At 34.2% G+C, this 19,880-nt stretch overlaps 1 protein-coding gene and 1 long non-coding RNA gene across 18 annotated transcripts in view; one reads left to right on the top strand and one right to left on the bottom strand.

Annotated features, from left to right (window-relative positions):
• LOC127847810 (heat shock 70 kDa protein 12A-like) overlaps positions 1-2,634 on the top strand; it is a 45,979-nt gene extending 43,345 nt beyond the window's left edge. For 16 of the 17 annotated variants that reach the window (XM_052379989.1, XM_052379986.1, XM_052379975.1 and 13 more), the window contains one exon: positions 349-2,634. In XM_052379989.1, coding sequence (XP_052235949.1) covers positions 349-765 — 417 coding nt within the window. In that variant the 3' untranslated portion in view covers positions 766-2,634. The remainder of the gene's footprint in view (positions 1-348) is intronic. The other variant, XM_052379974.1, reaches the window with a different exon arrangement.
• Positions 2,635-10,881: 8,247 nt separating this feature from the next.
• On the bottom strand, positions 10,882-18,852 carry LOC127848765 (uncharacterized). Its single transcript, XR_008034758.1, has 3 exons — positions 18,708-18,852; positions 11,228-11,374; positions 10,882-11,095 (listed from the first exon to the last, which is right to left on the bottom strand). It is a non-coding gene; the product is annotated as an uncharacterized LOC127848765 (long non-coding RNA).
• Positions 18,853-19,880: the final 1,028 nt, after the last annotated feature.

Below are 19,880 nucleotides of genomic sequence, written 5' to 3'. Positions count from 1 at the left end.
AGTTTTAGTAGTAGTAGTAGTTGTAGTAATAGTAGTAGTTGTTGTTGTTGCTGTACTAGTAGTAGGTTTAGTAGTAGTAGTAGTTGTTATTGTAGCAATTGAAGTAGTTGTAGTAGTAGTAGTTGTAGTAGTCGTAGTAGTAGTAGTAGTAGTAGAAGTAGGTAGTAGAAGTAGTCGTAGTAGTAGTAGTAGTAGTAGTAGTAGTAGTAGTAGTAGTAGTAGTAGTAGTTGTTGTAGTTGTAGTTGTAGTTGTAGTTGTAGTAGTAGTAATAGTAGTAGAAGTAGTAGTAGTAGTAGTAGAATTAATTGTATGCATAACATTCTTATATGTCGTTTTCGTTTTTTTAGATTAGTCTTTCTCTCGACAAAATTCGTATAGGCGTCAATACCTTTCGATCATTCTTCAAAAAATCGATTGACAGCATTGTGCATCATCTGTCACAAATGCTTCGCAATCCGGAATTGTGCGGTGTTGAGACCATTTTAATGGTTGGAGGTTACTCGGAGTCACCTCTACTTCAGGAAACGATTCGTATGGAATTCCCAAGAATGAAAGTTATCATTCCTACAGACGCAGGCCTCTCCGTCCTCAAGGGTGCAGTTATTTTTGGACACAGCCCGACCTTCATAAAGGAACGGATATCTAAGTACACGTATGGCACAAACGCCTCTGGTAGATTTGACGACAGCAAGCATCCCTTGGAAAAACGTACACTAATTGGTGGTGTCTACCGATGCGTCGATATTTTTGTCGTATTGGTATAATCAGGTCAGAAACTGATTAATGGAGAAAAACAAGGGCAAAAATGGTATACACCTATAAGAGAAAACCAAACAAACATGATTGTTGATATATATACTTCGACAAATAAGGACGCAATATTTGTCACTGATGAAGGTTGTACAAAAATTGGTTCCGCAACTGTCCCGATATCTGGGCATGGTACGGACAGAGTTGTCATTGCTCGGATGATTTTCGGTGGAACAGAAATCAAAATTGAATTCGAAGAAAAGTCTACTGGTTTAATCACCAGCATTTTCTTTAATTTCATGTTGTAGCGAAAATTCCCATAGCAAAAAGTACATAAGGATATAACGAGTTTAATTCCTAAAGAGATAAATGTGTTGTTCGTTAATTTAACTCGTTCAATAATTTGACACGACTGGCGTTGAAGAATATTTGACAAATGCTGTAGGTTAAACTTATGTTATAACGTACGGTTGCTCTGATGCTATTTTATTCAGTTAGTGTCTGTCAAAACTACTCCTAATCTGCTTTACCCTTAAATTGATTGTTATTATTTATTTTGTATACTGTTTCTTTTATATGAATATGTCTTCTAATAGACTATTTACAAATCAAGTAAACTTCTAAATTTTCCCTATCTTGTGCAGTTTTGGTATTCCGAGTGTCTGAATGTATAACCATTGCATTCACTGTATCATTGTATATGCGCAATATATGAAACTATGGTTTACACACAATCATGAGAACAAAAACGATAACAAATAATCTAGAAATAGTTTTTTCTTCAAATATTATTGAATGATATACGTCGTTGACGTCCTTTGTATTCCCTGTAAATTTGGCTACATTTCGTCTATTGTTGTCGTTTGTAATATAATTAAATATGCAACTATGTTCAGTCATTTTAAGCATGTATATTGCATATATGCACGTAATTAAAAAACATACAAACGGATTTAACAACAATATCAAAATAGCTTTAGAATTTTTAGTCCTTGTCAACGACATGTATTTTATTCTCTAACAATCTACATAAATGTTGATGTGATTGATTGCATTTGATTATTTGCGTCACCCTGATTATATGTATGCATTTATATGTAAAAATATATAGTTAAGTTAGTGTCGTTGGTAGTTTTGTCAAAATAATGTTGTCAATGCAAAGTAATTATTCTGAAACTTATTATATTCACTAACAATCAATTGCGTTAACATCTTTCAAACTTGATTTTCGGTTTTCATTTATACATATGTGTGTTTGATTAAATCCAGTCAAGTGTGATCTTTGGCCTGCCTTTAAACCAGGCGACACCCCATACTTTCATTTATTGTTTTATGACTGTGGTGTATGTGTCTATCTTGTAGGGAATAGTTACTTGGTCGATCAGCTAAAATAAAAAAAAAGCGGTTGTTGACAAGAATTCTCCCGACAATGCTTCTTGGCATTATTCTTATATCAAGAATTAAATATAAAAATTATAAATCGATCGAGTATTCATACACGTTTATGTTCATTTTAATACCTTATAATTCGAAAGCAAACAATTGTTATGTATTTTATCGTTTATCATGTAACCATTTATAACTATTACATATATTGTCGACGCATGAACAAGCGCTTTATTACATTTGTTATCTTGTTGAAAGGGTGCAATGCACGATCTTTGACAAACTTCCTAATATGAAATAGTTGTTGTATTGATAGTTTTTGTAGTATCATTCTTATTTATAATACATATTGATATCCATGTAAAAAAATAACATATCATATGAAATTACCAATACGTCTTTATATGTTAACCTAAAATTTGCTGAAGTTTTTAAAAAGAAAACTTTGTATTGTAAATTAAGACAAATTAGCGAGGAATAAAAGCGTGAAATTGAAAGTCATCAGCTTTGTTAGTATAATGTTCTCACGTTGAAAATACTATAAAACTACTGTAAATATATCAGAAAAGCAACCTTATTTGTAAACCTATTGTAATATACGTGTATATATACTTTCATCACTTATATAAATCAATAATAATTGTCAGGGCGAACCGTATTAATGTAAGAATGGTTAATTAAGTCTCAGAACCGGTATAGAATTGTATGTTCCAAAAAGTGTAATCAAGAAATAATGTAGCGCTTAGTGTTGACCGTTGCTTTAATATCCATAAGCGTGGAGTTCCGATGCATACGAGGGCGGTAGACAAAATAAAAAAAGAGAAAAGTAACTCCAGTATTAAGTTATTATTGTAAAAAACAACTAAAGTGTTATACATGAATACCATTCGCAGTGACCAGCAAATGCGCGGTTGATCCCGGAAATTTTTTGAATGGTATTAGGTGTTTAGAAGATGATATAATGCTGTTACTCGATCGGTTTATAACAATGCAAAATAGTTTATTGTGTAGTCTTTCATGATTATTTACACATGCAATTTCAAACGATACACAGAAAGATTATCGCAGTCCGTATTTTTACTTTGTATTATTATGATCACACATGACAATTATATCGCACACTCCATGGTAGATTCGGCTTAAAACTATCATTTATTGCGTCCTATCAAAAATCATTAGAATAACACCATGGGACGTCGCTGTCATTAAAAAGCTTTAAATAAGGACGGATTTGTCTGAAAAAAGATAAATTGAAGCAAGACGCGTCTTTAAAGATCGCACGATTTGTAACATTTAGACAAGCATCTGATCATGTTTAAAGATGATGTCAGATGATCACAAGTAAATGCGATGGAAGAATTACAGCGACTTTAACTCATAGAACAATACTTTCGTGGAAAGCGTGTTCAAAATTGACCACACCGAATTAAGTTTCTATACGCACAAGACTGTGTTGAAATCTTTATGTACAAGTTAATACGTCCACAATTTCTCTTTAACTAACCTTATTTTTGAAAACGAGCTTCCGGCTGATATTCCTTAGGTGATATTGTCGAGAATTACATCCCGCAATTGCATACATTCCAGATGGTTTCATATATTTATTAATAAAACAGTGTAGGTGGTATATTGTTTTAACACATAGAAAGGATACATGGTAAAATTCTTCAAGGCCACCCTAAATTATTTACCTGACGTCGACGTTAAACGATTGCACCAGTCAGATAGACACGTTACTGTATTGACAGTGGCCGTGTAATCTGATATGTGATTTTGATGAGTAAATATCCATACAACAACTGCACATGTGGTTGGTTTAACGTCCTAGAAAATACAATAAAACAAAATCCGCTTTACTCTTGGAATTACGATGCTATGTGATTTAAGATAATTACACAATTTAGTTTTGTGAAAACTTCTAGGTGATGCTCGTGATACCGCTTAATCCTGAAACTCTGAATGCTTGATCTTAACCTTCAAAGGCGGCGACTTTAGCGTTCTTATCTCATCTTCGCCCGTGGTCCCCTCTTAGAAAGCCAGCTTCCTCCAGGCGTCTCCGTTCTGGGCGAGTCTCCCCAGCTTCCTCTATTTTTTGGCCCATCTGCTAAGCATCTGCATCCAGATCTCGGCGCAATGTGTTTCTAGGCCGCACGCTTTTTTTCCCGTAGGGAGTTCCATGTGAGAAATTGACTTGTTGTATTATATGCAGATTTGCAAAGGTCGAGGTCTATCCACCGCAAACGTCCTTTAAGGATGTCTTCTTCTACTGGCTGCTGCTTTGTTATTCTCTATAGTTCTTCGTAAGAGATCTTGTCTGGCAAGCGGATCTTGAGAATCATACTGCGGGAGGTGTTGATGAAGACCTGTATTGTTTTAATGGTAGTGACAGTGGTTCTCAAGATATCTGCTCCTAAGATGAGTATTGGCCTAACGATAATATTGAAAAGCCAAATATTGGTGGTGATGCCAATGGCACTGGATCCCCAGATTTTCTTCAGCTGATGGAGAGCTGCTCGTGCTTTACCGATGCGGTTTCTGGCATCTGCATCCGTTCCTCCCTGTTTGTCCAGAATGCTTCAGAGATAAGTGACGCTGTCTAAATCCTCCAGCGCCGTACCGTGGACTGTGATGTGATAGTTGTTGGATGCAGTTTGTCTTGAACACCCAGATCTGATTCTGTTGATGGTGAGGCCAGCTTTGCTGAGTTGTCCGCTACTATGTTTGTCTTTTCCTGCATCTGTTACTGGTGTAGGAAAGATGAGCCAGATCATTGGCAAACTCGAGGTCTTCCAACTGTTTGCAGAGTATCCACACAATTCAATTCCGCTTCTGAACCGTCGAGGTTTTCATTACCCAGTCTATGGCCATCAGGAAAAGGAAAGGTGAGAGTAAGCAGCCTTTCATTATACCTGTTTTCATTTCGAATGTGTCCGTGAGCTGTCTACCATGAACGATTATGCCGGTAAACCTTTCATACGACTTCCTGAAGATATTTATTATCTTTCCCAGCACGCCGTAGTGTCTCAGAAGTCGCAAGAGGGACTCCATGTCAACGCTGTCGAATGCCTTTTCATAGTCGATGAAGTTGACACACATGGTGGAATTTCACTCGAGGGATTGTTCCAGAAAGATGTCTCCTTTCTAAAGCCCGCATGTTGGTCACGGAGGTGTGGTTCTACTGCATCTTTCATTCGGTCCAGCAGGATACGATTAAACACCTTTACTGGCATTGACAACAACGTGATTCCCCGTTAGTTGGAGCCTTTCTTGGGGTGCTTGATTAAGTATCGCTCTTTCCACTCTGTTGGAATGTTGTCTTCTTCCCATATATTGCGAAAGTAGCTCCCACTGGTCTTTACACAGTCTTAAGCGCTTCTTTGGGTATGCTATCAGGTCCTGCAGATTTTCCGTTCTTCAATTGATTGATGTCGCTGCTGATCTATTCCTTCGTGGGAGTGCAACACTTGATTGGCAGATCGCTCGTAGCTAGCGGAATCTCCGATGGGTTCGATATTATGAGTAGACACTGGAAGTGCTCAATCCACCTCTTCTCCTGTCTTTTGTCATCTGTTTTAACTCCTAAATCGTTGTCTCTCCGGCCGGGCAAACTTTCATTCTAGTCTCTTGGTGATGGAGAACAGATCCGTAGTTCTATTCTGATAAGTTGCCTATTCCGCCTTTGTTGCAAGCGTCTCTATGTAATTCCGCTCGTCCGCTCTAATACAGGTCTGATGACACCCACGTTGTCTTGTGTATCCTTCTGTGATGGAAAAAAACTTCCATTAATGACCAGATTACTTGTTGACACTGGCTTTCACCGTCCGGCGTTATACGTCCTTCAGATGGAGGTCCACCTATTTTAAGGTCCGTAATGTATGTTGTTATTTTGTTGTGCGTTTCTGTATCAGTAGGGTTTCAATAGGGTAGGGTAGCTTGCCCTACGCCCATCCCACCTTTTTCAGCGCGGGCTTAGGACCGTCCTTGGCGGGGTTCGAATTCAGATTTACCCATTTTTATTTTCAATGGTGCATGGTTTGTTTTGTCTTGGATTGTATAGACTATTTGCATTAAATATATGACTGTTGGGGTTATTCACCTTTAATGTTTCTGCAGTGTATTGATCATAATTTTGATAAGTGCTTTCAAGTGAAAAAACGTTATGTGTGAGCTGTAATTTAAGATGTGATTATTAACTGTATTATTTGTTTAAATGTCATACCTCAGTAAGTACATTCTTTGTTTTCATTCAAGAAAAACACATCGCTAACATTATAAAGATGGTATATTCGGTAATCGAACGATTGCACGACAAACTTTTTGTCTTTCTTCAACCATTTGTATAACAAACAAATTTACTGGTTTGGTTATGCGGTATTTTTCCAAATTTCATTGTAGTTGTCCGTGACGTATATCCATTATCATAATGTATATACGCACACTTTTTTATTATGGTATTAGAATTGAAACAATGCTACTGTAACATGCCAAAATGACAAATGAAAAGAACACTTATATTTGTGTGCTCTAACAATGATGATTCATCTAATTAAGGTACGATATTTATAAATTAATAAATTTATTTCTTTGTGTAGTGTGTATTTGTATCATCTTATCAAACACAGCTGGAAACATGAACAAATGTCCATCATTTATATTTTATCGTAACTCATATAGAAACACATTTCAATGAATGAGTCTTAGCATACGCTGACTTTGTATTATGCCATACGTATTAGGCCTTCATTTTATAGTGCATGTATTAATTGAACATGCTAAACAATTTTCTTTTCACACGAACGTGTCAATATATTTCTCATTTATTGCTTGTGATCGCACATCTATGTTTTGTAAGTGGGGCTATGTTTAGTGTTTAATCAAAGCACCAGTCGACAATTCAAGAAACATAAACTTTTCATAAATATGTTTTTTACTGTCGGTGTTTACTTTTGAGATATATTACTAGTGACGGAAACCACCATATGCGTATTGCTCACAATGACCACAGTATGCTCAGGTAAGGTTAAAAACTGTCGCCCCCCCAACACACTGACCACAGCTTTTGTGCATCTAGTTAAAACACAGGATCAAAATTAAAATATATTTTGAAGGGGACCTCTAGACGATAAATAACTTGGAACTTGCCGTTTAAGGAAGCAGGTTTTTAAGGAATTTTCCCTATATTATTCAAACTATCGCTGTTGACTATCGTGTGCGATGCGTGTTGTTCATACCAAGGGCATGGTTTGAAACAAAACTTAAAATAATAACACATTCAAATATAAATGCCACGGGATTTGTTATTCAGACAAGGCCATTTTCAGAGTGCGTTCATTATATCAGTTTGTGTAAAAATGTTGAACCCGAGGATCATATTATGAATAACAAATTTAAATAACTTTGAAGAGCATCTCGCGATGCTGCTGTCGTACAATGTAAGTATACATCTGGTTACTCAATAATGCAGGCTATACATTAACGTCAATATAGCCGGAGAGGATATTTTACTAATTGGTTTCTTGACAGTAGATGCATGCTTGCAACTCCGTTCAGTCTGTTAAAATTAGAGATCGTGACAAGATTACATGGTAAATTGATGTTTGTTTTCGTGTCGATGCACTTACCAGATTGTAAATACGCCTGTATATGCAGTTCAACAAATTAGTTTGACCTCTCAAATTGACACGTTTATGTAACGATACATGTATTTAAACAGAAATATATTGGCTACTCAAGGAGGGATCTTACCCACAGGAGGAACATTTGATGGTTATCTTCAGGACACATGCTGGGAGGATTCCTGTACGGGTGAATTTAGACTGATGTTATCATGTCCTGGGAGTTTTATCAGATTATTACAATATATAATTGACTTGAAAAACTTGTGTTAACAACTGAATTACGAACAAAGAACTATTCATTGCGTTTATGTGTGTATGTGTTATTACGTTACACTGCTAAACACAAACATGAATGCATTGGGCGTTATTATTATGACACAATTTCCCCTATATAAGTTTATTTTAAACTGGTGACTTCCGAGGCTAGACAATTGATTGACCCCAGGGCCCTTATTTTAACTTTACAGATCAACGCTAGATATTGGTACATACAAACTATGAAATCCCAAGGCATTGCGGTATCAGTAGAGAACAGCTTTTTGAAAGGTTTTTTTAAGTAAATGTTACCTGTGTACCCCAGGGAGGGTATTATTCAAAAAAACGTTGTTGAGTACCATACTTGATTCTTCACACAAAATTCTTATCCTTGACTTTGAAAATGCAGAGGAGCTGTATTGTGCAAACTGCCATTTATTCATAATTTGTGGCTAAGTGCCCTAGTTAAAAACCTCTTTGTATAGAGGGCCAACAAACCACCTTTAATCTAGGGCAAACATATTCCATTGATCTTTCGTGAAAAGTTAACCAGCGATTAGGACTGTAAATTGTTAGGGAATTTTGTAAATCATTCTGATACCATAATTGTTAATGTCGTGTTTATAAAACATAATTATTAAAATAAAATAAAATAAAACCAATAGTGCACAGGCCAACATCCGGGTTTTTTGCGTCATTTGTTATACACGGTGAACATCAAATAACGGTTACCCTCCGCAAAAGAGATGATAAGAAAAGATATCCTTCTATCTTCAAACGTAGTGCCTATTTCTGAAGGTCTGTTTTTTTCTAATCTGGTATTAAATCCAGTTTGAAATCTCCTGCTTATTTTGTACTATGATGTGAAAAGTCAAAGAAACATGTGAATAAAACTTGCTAATTTCACTCTGGCTGGATGTAATATTTTGGATAATTTTAATATAAAATAGCAAAATCATTATGGTTAATTAGAATGATCGTCAGTGTAATATTCAACCTATCCAACAATAGAAAAAGAATAATAAAATTCAATTAAATAATATCATATAGCAATAGTCATCCAGAAATTATGCAAATGTAGCCTATTTAATTAGTTATATTGACTATGTTTAAATAAACAAAATATTTAGTATATATAGCCTTTTTAGCAGTGTATTTAGATTATTTTGATTATAAGCAAGTTTTTTAAAAAGGAATGATATATACAACCTGTTCAGTACATTTAACCTTCATAATAAACTTTAAGCATATTGAGCCTGTAAAATAAATTAATTGCCAATGATGAATTGAACAGTCTTATTAGATCATTAAGCTCTATCAGACCATTCTTCGACTTCCCGACGTGCTCATTTAGTTTCTTGACATGGTTTTTACTAGGGTTGTGGTCAGGAGTATAAGCATGCAGTTATACATATAAAATGCGTTATTTCCACTGAATGATTGGTAAATCTACGTGCCCGTTTTTAACAAACTAGCGTTATACCCCGGTATAAACCTTGTTCACGTCAAACACCTGTCGGACGCCCGTCGGGATTGCCTTTATTGCCTTTTTTTTATTAAGGTCGTATAAATACATGTCGAGAGCATTAGTTCAAGTGAATAGGCGGAAACATGTGATGTCCCCTTTATGACAGAATAGTTATTCCGCGATGAAAGAAACTCGTGTTTGCCAACGATCTGTCGCCTCCCCGTTGAGACTTTTCGTGATTATTTATCTAAGTGGATTGAGGGTGTAGATTTATACCAAGCGTTTTCTGCAGTTAAAGGAAGTGCACATTTCATGTTCATTTCCACCCGTTACGCGTCCGTTGTTGTGCAATAGTTTGTATCTATGTTATAAGAAACAAATTACCTTTTCTGCATAAAATCATTTTTAGAATAACACAAATGAAGACATAATTCTCCCGAGAACTTCAATTCGGAATCACAGTTATGTTTAAATAATGCTTTATTTAATATACTTTGATATTTATTATTTGAAAATCAATTGACATCGAATAATTTTTCTTACTGACAAATTTTATAAATGCATTTATTAGTTAAACAAAAATAAAATTTACATAATATAATTTAATGCATGGAGGTTCATTATTCTTATACCAAGTGATAAACGTATGCGTGTTAATTAAGGAAACACAACGTCGAAGAATTACGGTTAACGTTTTAAATAATACCACTTTTTTTCATATAAATAGTAGCCACAAGAATTGCGAGCAATTCATGTTTTGGGCAAACCTTCTCAGATGCCACAAAATGCACTATAAAACCAAAAACTCATCTGAATTAATAGGTTCAGTTTGGTTTCGTTTACCGTGTTATATGTATGAAGCTTTATGCGACATGTGTTTTAATACAATCGTCTTGCATATCCATCTGGTGCCTATGAATAACCCTTGAATGTATTTACAAAGGTGTATGCACATTATGAGACTTAATTCATACAAAATGTTTCGGACATGATAAAGAAAGACTCCGTTTGAATTTAGTTTTCCTCGGTGTGAATAAGATTTTTTTTTCAAAAAACGATTTGATATAAAATTTAACTATTTTAACTAATACGTATTTACTGTATTATGTTCTATATGACTTAACATAAAAACGACATAAAATCGTTCAAGTTTATCTGTTTCCGTGTTGAAGGTTTGAGCGGCGCAAGTTTTTTATCTGAATGAAACAAATATCGTTTTTAGCATAATAACAGCGTTTACAATAATCATTTTGATCGGAATCCGATTTGATTAAATTCAGTTTCTTTCGTTTATTAAGAGATGTGGACACATTTCTGTGTTAACAAAAGAGTCAACATCACAAATGTTTTACGTTTAAGATAAGTTTTTTGTTCTGTTCAATGTTTGAAAACGAAAAAATGTATATATGCTTCACTTTATTTTAGCGAACATCGTAAGTGTCTTCAGCCATATGAATTTAAAAGTGTTCCTGTTTAATTCCATATAATGCAATAACACAATATTTGTACAATTATCTTTCAAGAACGTAAACGAAACATACACCATTTAAAAAGCAAATCGTACATGGGGCGTAAACACACATCGCGATTAAACCATTGGAACTTCCACTTTTTCTCCTGAAACCAGAATGAAGCGCGAAATTAAGAGTTATACATGTCGAATGATATGAAGAATAATTGAATGTATACCAATTTTCAAAATAATAATACTGCAAACCGAATGTCTACAATTACGTTTGCATTTTATACCATGCGTTATAGTGTCCGAGGTGGTATTTGCTCCGATCATAGAACACGTATTTCCCGTAAAACCAGAACCACATCGGCAACTGAACGAAGTTCCAGCAACCGTACATGTCCCGCCGTTTGCACATGGTGAACTGCTGCAGTGGTTATCTGAAAAAAATGCCACTGATTTAAAAGTCTAGGATAGAACGTATAATAATATTATTCCGTTTTAAACGTAACGTGGGGAAATAATGAAACATTGAAACTACATGTATATGGGTTTTAAGTTTATTTTTAAGTTTGAAATCTATTTTTACTATTTTCTTTGATGTGGAAAATTGTCATATTTTTGTCGCCGCAAACTTGTAAATACAAGTAAGGATATCAATAAATGCTACAGTTACGTCTCACACAAACTAGTTAATTCAATTATTTATATCAAATGTTGACATTCATCATGACTTTCTTAGCCGTATTGAGCAAAGGATACTAATACACAATTGCCTCCGTGTCAGTTAAATGAGTTACATTTTTGTTGGTAGAAAGGGTTTTAACGTAGTTAGAATCAAAAGAAAATTCCATTCAATTTTAAATTATTTAGTGAAAATTTTACGTGAAAACTTTACCTATAACCTATCATTTTCAGATCAGTATTGTATCGTACATATTAAACAGTGTTACACAGTGGGAGGGTTTTGCAAAATGTATTCATATTGTTTCGGAAAACATATTAGATTTTTTAGTACAACTTTGAGAAATGATTTGTTTATTAAATAAATATGTTATGACTTGCATCGGATATGGCTAGGACGACAAAACTAGACAGATGGCCTAAAAGTAATTTCGCATTTAATAATATTCGTTCCATTTCTTAACTGAAGAAATATATCGTGGTGATACCAATAAATGCACACTTTTCGTTTTTTAGATTTATGTTTATCATAAGCCGCGCAATCCGTCACCTTTCAGTGAAAATTATCAGACAATTTTGCATGCGAAACAAATACCAACAATGAATAGTTGGTAGGCGATTGCGGTATGGAAAACGATGGTTATTGTTTCGAATGTATTGCAGTGGTTTGTTAAGTTTATAAAGAAGAAACATTGCGCAATCAAATAAATTGAATTTACGATGCAAGCATACATATATAATAATGTTTCGCGATAATTTCATAATTATGCATACTGATATGAATTCAAGCATATTTAATTATTACTTTCGTCGCCAAACTGTTTAAACATGCTAGGCAATAGCTCGTCTCTGACACTGCTTTATTTACTTTCTTGTTTTAATACCGCGGTCGTAGGGCAGCGTGCTATATCAGTTCAATGCATCATTGGTCGCCCTGTAGCACGTACTTCTGCGTAATGTAAAACCCTGGAGTATTCATTAACGTTTTTGTTATCTGTTATTTCATATTGTAAACAACTGTTATTGTTTAAAGTATCATTTACTCAACCATTACACTATCCCATACCTGTCCAAAGATTATGGTTGAAGTGTTTAATTTGTACATTAACTTATATAGTAATCATTTACATATGTTTTGCCTAATGATTATAAACAGAACTTGAATTCAAAAACGTACTGTAAATGTCCGAACGTCAAGGAAGCAAGTCCAACCGTCAGCTTGCAATGATTCTATTGGTAATATTCATTTCTAAGTTACTTAACATTGTTTCAGTATAATAAAAGGACTACAAGATGCTTTAAGATACTATTTCATTGTCGTTAAAAGTTCATGTGTGTTGTTTTTTGTGTAAAATTCGCCATTCCTAAAAATCACTTTTCAGCTGTTGCAATATTTCGGATATAATTTAACGTAATATTTCTTTTCTGTCATAACTGCATTTGTTTTAAGTCAGAGAAAAGTATATTTGTTTATTGTTCGATGTAAAATCATTTGCTCATCTATATAATATGCTCCTAAAATGTTTTTGTTTGTTAAAATATAATATTATTGTTAAATGTTTGCCGTTGGAGAACTTTTAGGAGCTAGGATTCCTAAATGCAATTGATTGGTTGTCGCAATCCTAAGTCATTGTGATTGACTTAGGCATATTCCTAAGTCATTTTCATTGGTTGGTGCGCATAATCTTAAATCCTAAGTGCTTAACGACGGATATAAATATTGCCTATAAACACATTTTGGCGTCAATTAGTCAAGATCAATTCGGATCGCTTTTTGAAATTAGAGTACTTTAACTTCGTATGGCATCATTCACAGTTCCAAAGATGGTAAGCGTTATTTAGGCCGATTGGATGACCGCTTCGGTAGGAACTCCAAAGAGCTTTAATGTATGAAATCAGTTTATCGGCATTATTAAAGTTGAAATACTGTTCAATGATAGTTTGTTTATATGAGAAAAATAATTTAAATATGTAATGAAACACAATTTTGAAACCGTGCAATTGTGTTCTTCAAATAATTGAAAGTGCCATCCTGACACGGGCACTTGGAAGACAATTAACATTTCCCGTACCTATGCTAAGGGTGGGGTATACTACAGTTTAGATCAATACCGTTTTTAAACAAGTATAAGCAGACCATTTACGGGAGCGATGCTTTGTATGTGTCGAAGTTAACCTATATACGAGTCTATGAGATTGACGACGTCGTTTGTAGTTCATACTCAATTTGAAATATATGCGATATGTTGATTTCCCTTATTCTTTGCGTGTTGTATGGCTGAATACACAAGTGGTCGGAATCATTGTACATTTTCTTCTCGCAGGATGTTTGAGCCTGGCGAAGGAGCAACCAGTCATTGTACTTGTTAATTATGCGTGACGAATACTTTTTTAAATCACACATTATTTCAAGCACATTGGTTCAACTTATCTATATAAATCGTCTGTATATCATATTGAATACCAGTCCAATGACGTCAATAAAATAACTAAGTTATTTGTTTGCCTCAATTGATCAAATCAAAACCGATTAAACGCAAAAATTATAGTTGTTTACTTCAACGTATGTGCACTTTACGAATACAATTTTAAGGTGAGAAATATAAGATAAAATTCAGCGGATAGTAAGTCTTCTTGTGTTTATGTTCCCGGTTTCTCAAGATTTGCTATACGTAGCGATCTCGCGAAAAAAATGTAACCTTTGGTTGAAGATTTATTTTATTTATTGGAATATATTGATTGAATTTTTAAAATAGGCAACGCATGACTTACGTATTCATACAATTCCATTTGATCAACTTCTTTGTACACATATTAACATATGTATTTTTATTTGATATTTGTGTCCAGCGTTAAGTGCGTTGCGCATTCGTAAACGAAACGTTCGAAGACTTGCTGGTTTATGAACAAGTTAGGTCATGTATATTTTACAAGTGTTAGAGTTAAAATATCAAGAAAATGCCAAGAATTACACATTGTGTTGAAAATATGTTCAACGTCTAGAACATTTCTGTGATGGGATTTACAGACACATGATGCTCCGTTAAATGCGGCTTATAAAAGCGAGTTAAATAAATATACGATATTGAGCAGTGCGATATTCCTATTTTTTAATAAATGTAGTTGTGTGACTACCTAAAAGGTGTATGCATGTTGTTAAAAAAGCATACGAGTTATGACTTATATTATTGACATAATATTATATTGATTTTTTGAGCTTTCAATATGTTTACCTTCCAAAAGTAAAACAGTTCTAAATCCGGACGTTTATAAGCACAAAATTGTCCAGCCAAATAGCTGGTCAGAATAATAGATCTAAGTCAGTGATTATGCATACAGACAATTTTATGCTAAATTGCATGTGAGAGTTATGGAAATGTGTGAAGTTTAAAATAAACAACTTGAGTAAAAACAGTGATATGGAGATGCTGCTCGTTTACCTTATCCAGAGCATTACGCAGACGTCGATATTTGGGTGAATAGCAAAGTTCGGACTTTGGAGGGGGGGGGGGGGGGAGTTAAAACTCACGATGGAATTCTATATTTGTATTTTATGAAGATGACTAATTGCCCATAACATACATTACAATTTATCTAACGAGTTATAAAAGCTGGAATCGCCGCCTCAAAAATGGTTACACAAAGCATTTGTGATTTAAAACGGTAAAAGGCTGTCATACACAGGCACTTATTCCACAAAAACAAGTTACGTGTATAACATGCACCTCTAAGATATTCATAATTTAATTTCAAAAGTAAATAAAGCGACTAATAGCAAGGTGTTGTGAAAAATTATTTTTTTCAATTTGTAAGAGACAAAAGAATTACAAATTTCAACGAGAAAGTAATACTAAATAGGTATGATACGCAGCCTACTTCCTTCTTGTGTGCATGATTCACAGCTGTATATACATACTGTTGATTTTTTCCTTTGAAAAATATCGATTATGTATTTTAAGTGTATGTTATATTAAGAGAACAACACCATCGCATTAATAGGCATACGACGCAACTAGCCACTTTGAAATTATCAAAATTTCAAGTGTATCTCGCGTATCATGACTCTGCTGTTAATAAACGTAATGAGTGATCTACAACAGGGAAGATTAACGACAAAGTACGTGATAAGTAAATTGAGTATTGCGACGTAAATTCAAATCTTCAGCTCTCCTCAAAGGCTATACACAACCGAACCCAGTTTTATTTGAAAGTGTTATTGATTACACTGATGAATACACGTTCATCAAATATATTCTATGTGTTTGTTTGTAATTCGGTTTGATAATTATGTTAGCAACATAATTTTTATTATAGAGTTAAGAGACTTACTTAGTTAGAATATTATCATACTTTATCACATGCCATACCTGGTATCCCATGTAGTATAACCATTATGAATATTTTTATCTTACACATGTGTAATATACTTTTTAAGCGTTTTCATTGGCTAATTTGTGTTCGATTGACCATTCGCATTTTGTTATTTTGATGAAATGATGTTGCCACGTCAAATGACGTCTGTAATGTAAACAACACTTTGGATTTATCATTATGTTCGCGTAAATATTTATTTAGTTTGCTCATTTAAAATTTTATGATAAAAAGATCTGAGACTCGTTGTCATTTCATACTATATTTTATTAAACTCGTCCAGGAAATTCGTTAGTAAGCTCGCCAGAGGCTCACTTACTAACAAAATTCCTGAACTCGTGTAATAAAATATGGTATGATATGACAACTTGTGCCAGATCCTATATATCTCTCAAAATAGCATACAGCATGTACCAAAACGCATACCATGTTTCAAATATACAACTTATACTACTTTGCACTTGAATGGACGTATACTACCATACTACCAGTGCGCAGGAGGGTTGGGCTGTAATGGATAATTGTTTACCATTTGTCAGTTACTATATCGGTAGGGCGATCAGTTTGGTCCGTTTATGTATATAGGACGATGTTCCGCGTGAAAAATCAATATGTCTATGTTAAATGTCAAATTCCTATGCATAGTTAAAACAAAATAATAACAGGTTTTACACCCTGTAAGGTCTCCATTCATAAGGATATAGACAACTATGTGCACATGTTTATATAAATGTTTACTCTTCGGTGTTTTAGTGAACCAGAGGTGAATGGTGAAAACCAATGTTAATGTCATCTATTTGGGTCCACTGCCCGTTTTCAGTATTTTGTTTATTATCGCTAAATGTGCATCGTGCCATTTTCAATTTATTCAACAGTTTTATGGTATGTCCACTACTATCATTTTATGCAAGACAGCAATTCCAATGAAAAATAATTCCCATGACCTAAATTAACGAGTTTATATATTAAATAACCATAACTTCTAAAAACCTCTAAGCCGAGTGCCATACTTCATTCGAGAGATTTGTTGAGGACTTACAATACTTTTAAATTTAGGTTTACAAAACAAATTTCAAAATGTTTTAATCATTTTCAAGTCTGACTGATATTAAACAAGGGGGTATTTATCACATTAAGTGACAGTTTAAGTAGGCGCTTATCTTCTTTACCTACTGTTTACCGAATTTCATGTTCATATACGAAATAAGATAACATTCTTGAATTCAAGCGATGTGGTAAATGAGTGAAGAATACATGTGAATGTTAACTCGATTGTTTCATTCTAGCTCGACTGAAATAGACGTTTTAACATTTCAATCTTGCTTGATGTGGACTGCCAACCACGACGACGAAGAAAAAAACGTTGTAAAATACATTATTTTTACAATTTATTATATTATATTGATTAAAATATCACGACTAGTATATTACATTACTTAAACAAAGTTGTTAAGTTTTCATATTTTCAGTATATTTGGTAATAAATTTTACTGGGTATGTCTACCAGGTAACTACCAGTTCACTATCAATAACGCCAGTAGATTGATCATCATCGTCACGTGGTAAACCCAGGAATGCAATTCGTGCATGCGTAGTGAATTGAATATATATATTATATAAAATGATGAATCTACTTGCGTTATTTTTAGTGTGTATACGTTATGTCACCTATTTTCGTGATGTACTTTCGATTTCACATCGCGAATTTTTTTTTACCGAACATACTGAAAATATAAACGTTTTCCAAGTAATTTAATACACTAGTTGTGATATTTTAATTTATATAAACTAACAATTGTAAAAAAAATACGGTATTTTAGAACTTTTCTTTTTCGTCATTCGTAGTTGACAGTCCCTTTAACAATAGGTACAAAACCTTATCACGGAGTGTTATTCGACCTGATACACGATATTCAACTCAATAAAATAATTTAACTTGCCAAAATAAACAAAAGCTTATACACTAATTCCATAGAATAACGCTGAACAGCACGTTTGTAACTAAATAACGTCATTTTTATACTGCAAACAAAACACACGAAATTTTATCGATGAGCTTGCTTACGAATGCTCTGGATTAGTTTAAAGAAATGTGGTTTACATTGACACGACAACGCAGTTCAATCCCGAGCTTAAACACAAAAATGTGCTGATCAATCTTTAAACGATTACACGCGTGTTGTCATTTTATGATAATTGCGGTTTATCACAAAAAAAAAACAAGTGATCTTACAGTCGAACAAAACAAATTCGATAAAAAACGTTTACAAATACTTGAATTAATCTTATACATTAATGAGGCAAAAATGTTCGTCATTGTTATATAAAACTGAAACAAATCGTTTAACTTGCGTTAAATGTATACTATCGATACCGTAGTTATATTATTTTGCACTCTGAAGAGATCACTTCAATGTTAGTATTTGATTGAAACCTAAGGAGACTTGATACGAATTCCTGAATAGTTAAAATGCACGCATGCAAAATTTAAACGTGAGCGTAACATACAGAAATTACTTATATGAACACAGGACTAAGAAAAGGTGTTTTTCGGTTTTAAACAAAGTTAATAGGTTTCGTTTGCATAATATGATGGATGGTAAGTAAATGTCTACGTTTTATTATTGAGCTTAATTTATGCCATGGGTAAATTTTAAGACTCAAACTGTATGCAACAGATATTGGTACTCGTGCTATAATTGCAGTAAATATACATACCGTAAATTTGCCAAATTAGACCGCTGCATAAGGTATCGCACTATATCATAAGCGAGCTTAGATAGTCACTCCGAAAAAGAATAGACGCGCGTTATGTATGCTAATACGAGTAAGCAGTGTAATTTTACCAATGGATAGGTATAAGTAATACCTAAGTCACAAATAGAGACCGATCACCGTTCGATCAGCGAGCGACGTATTTTTTGGCTCATCGGACTGGCGCCCGGCCGATGATCGCATGGGAACCGGATCATTTTGTAGCATCGCGTGGCGTCCGGATTAATTTTAAGTCTCACTTAAAATTGTACCCGACGTCGGGCCCGGGAAGGAATCGCATTAAGATCGCAAAACGAATCCGATTTCGGGCGATAACCATAAGTGAGACTTGAAATTACTACGGTCGCCGCCCGATGCTAAAAATTTACCCGGTGGGTGTGCGATCATCGGCCGGGCCCCAGCCCGATGATCGGAAAAATAAGTCGGTGATCGGTCCCTATTTGTGACTGAGGTATTAAACAGTATCACTCATCGGACGGCTCAGACATGTACAATCTTCCTTATTCCTGGAGATCAAACTCATCGGCCGGCTACATGATTATTTGTGAATGGGGCATTATGTGTTTGCGTTTGATAAGCGTGACGAAACAAGCTCATCGCGTGCTAAACGCATACGAAGCTGATACAGCTTGTCAATTTACTTTATAATAAAACTCGTCCATAGATCTTAAAGCGTCTAAAGGAGTTTAAAAATCAAAAACACTTCATTATGGAGTATTACATTATATATGCAATTTTCTTTAAATATAAACAGATTTAAACACGTATTTCTTTTTGTAAATTATTTCTGCAGTTAGTTACTCCAAATGCGAATTATATTGTGTATATACAAACAGCCATGGCTTCAATGTTATTATCTCGCTATTATAGTATGCTGTAGCGTGTATACATGCTTAATAACTCGTGATTATAAATACTTCCAATATGCTTTGTTACATATCAGTACAAATACATTTGGTTTGGAAATAAATGATGTTTAATTTAAGTTCATTAAACAAAATTCTTAAAAACAGTTATTATAAAACTGAAAATTATCGTGTAAAGACTATGGTATGGCAATCGACGAACTTTGAGTTTTAATCAATAGTTTTCCTGCAGTTTTTTATCCAACTCATG

The sequence above is a fragment of the Dreissena polymorpha genome, chromosome 10, assembly GCF_020536995.1.
Source record: "Dreissena polymorpha isolate Duluth1 chromosome 10, UMN_Dpol_1.0, whole genome shotgun sequence".
Lineage (NCBI taxonomy): Eukaryota > Metazoa > Mollusca > Bivalvia > Myida > Dreissenidae > Dreissena > Dreissena polymorpha.
Note: the sequence above shows the minus strand (reverse complement) of the source record. Positions and strands in the feature narration are given on the sequence as shown.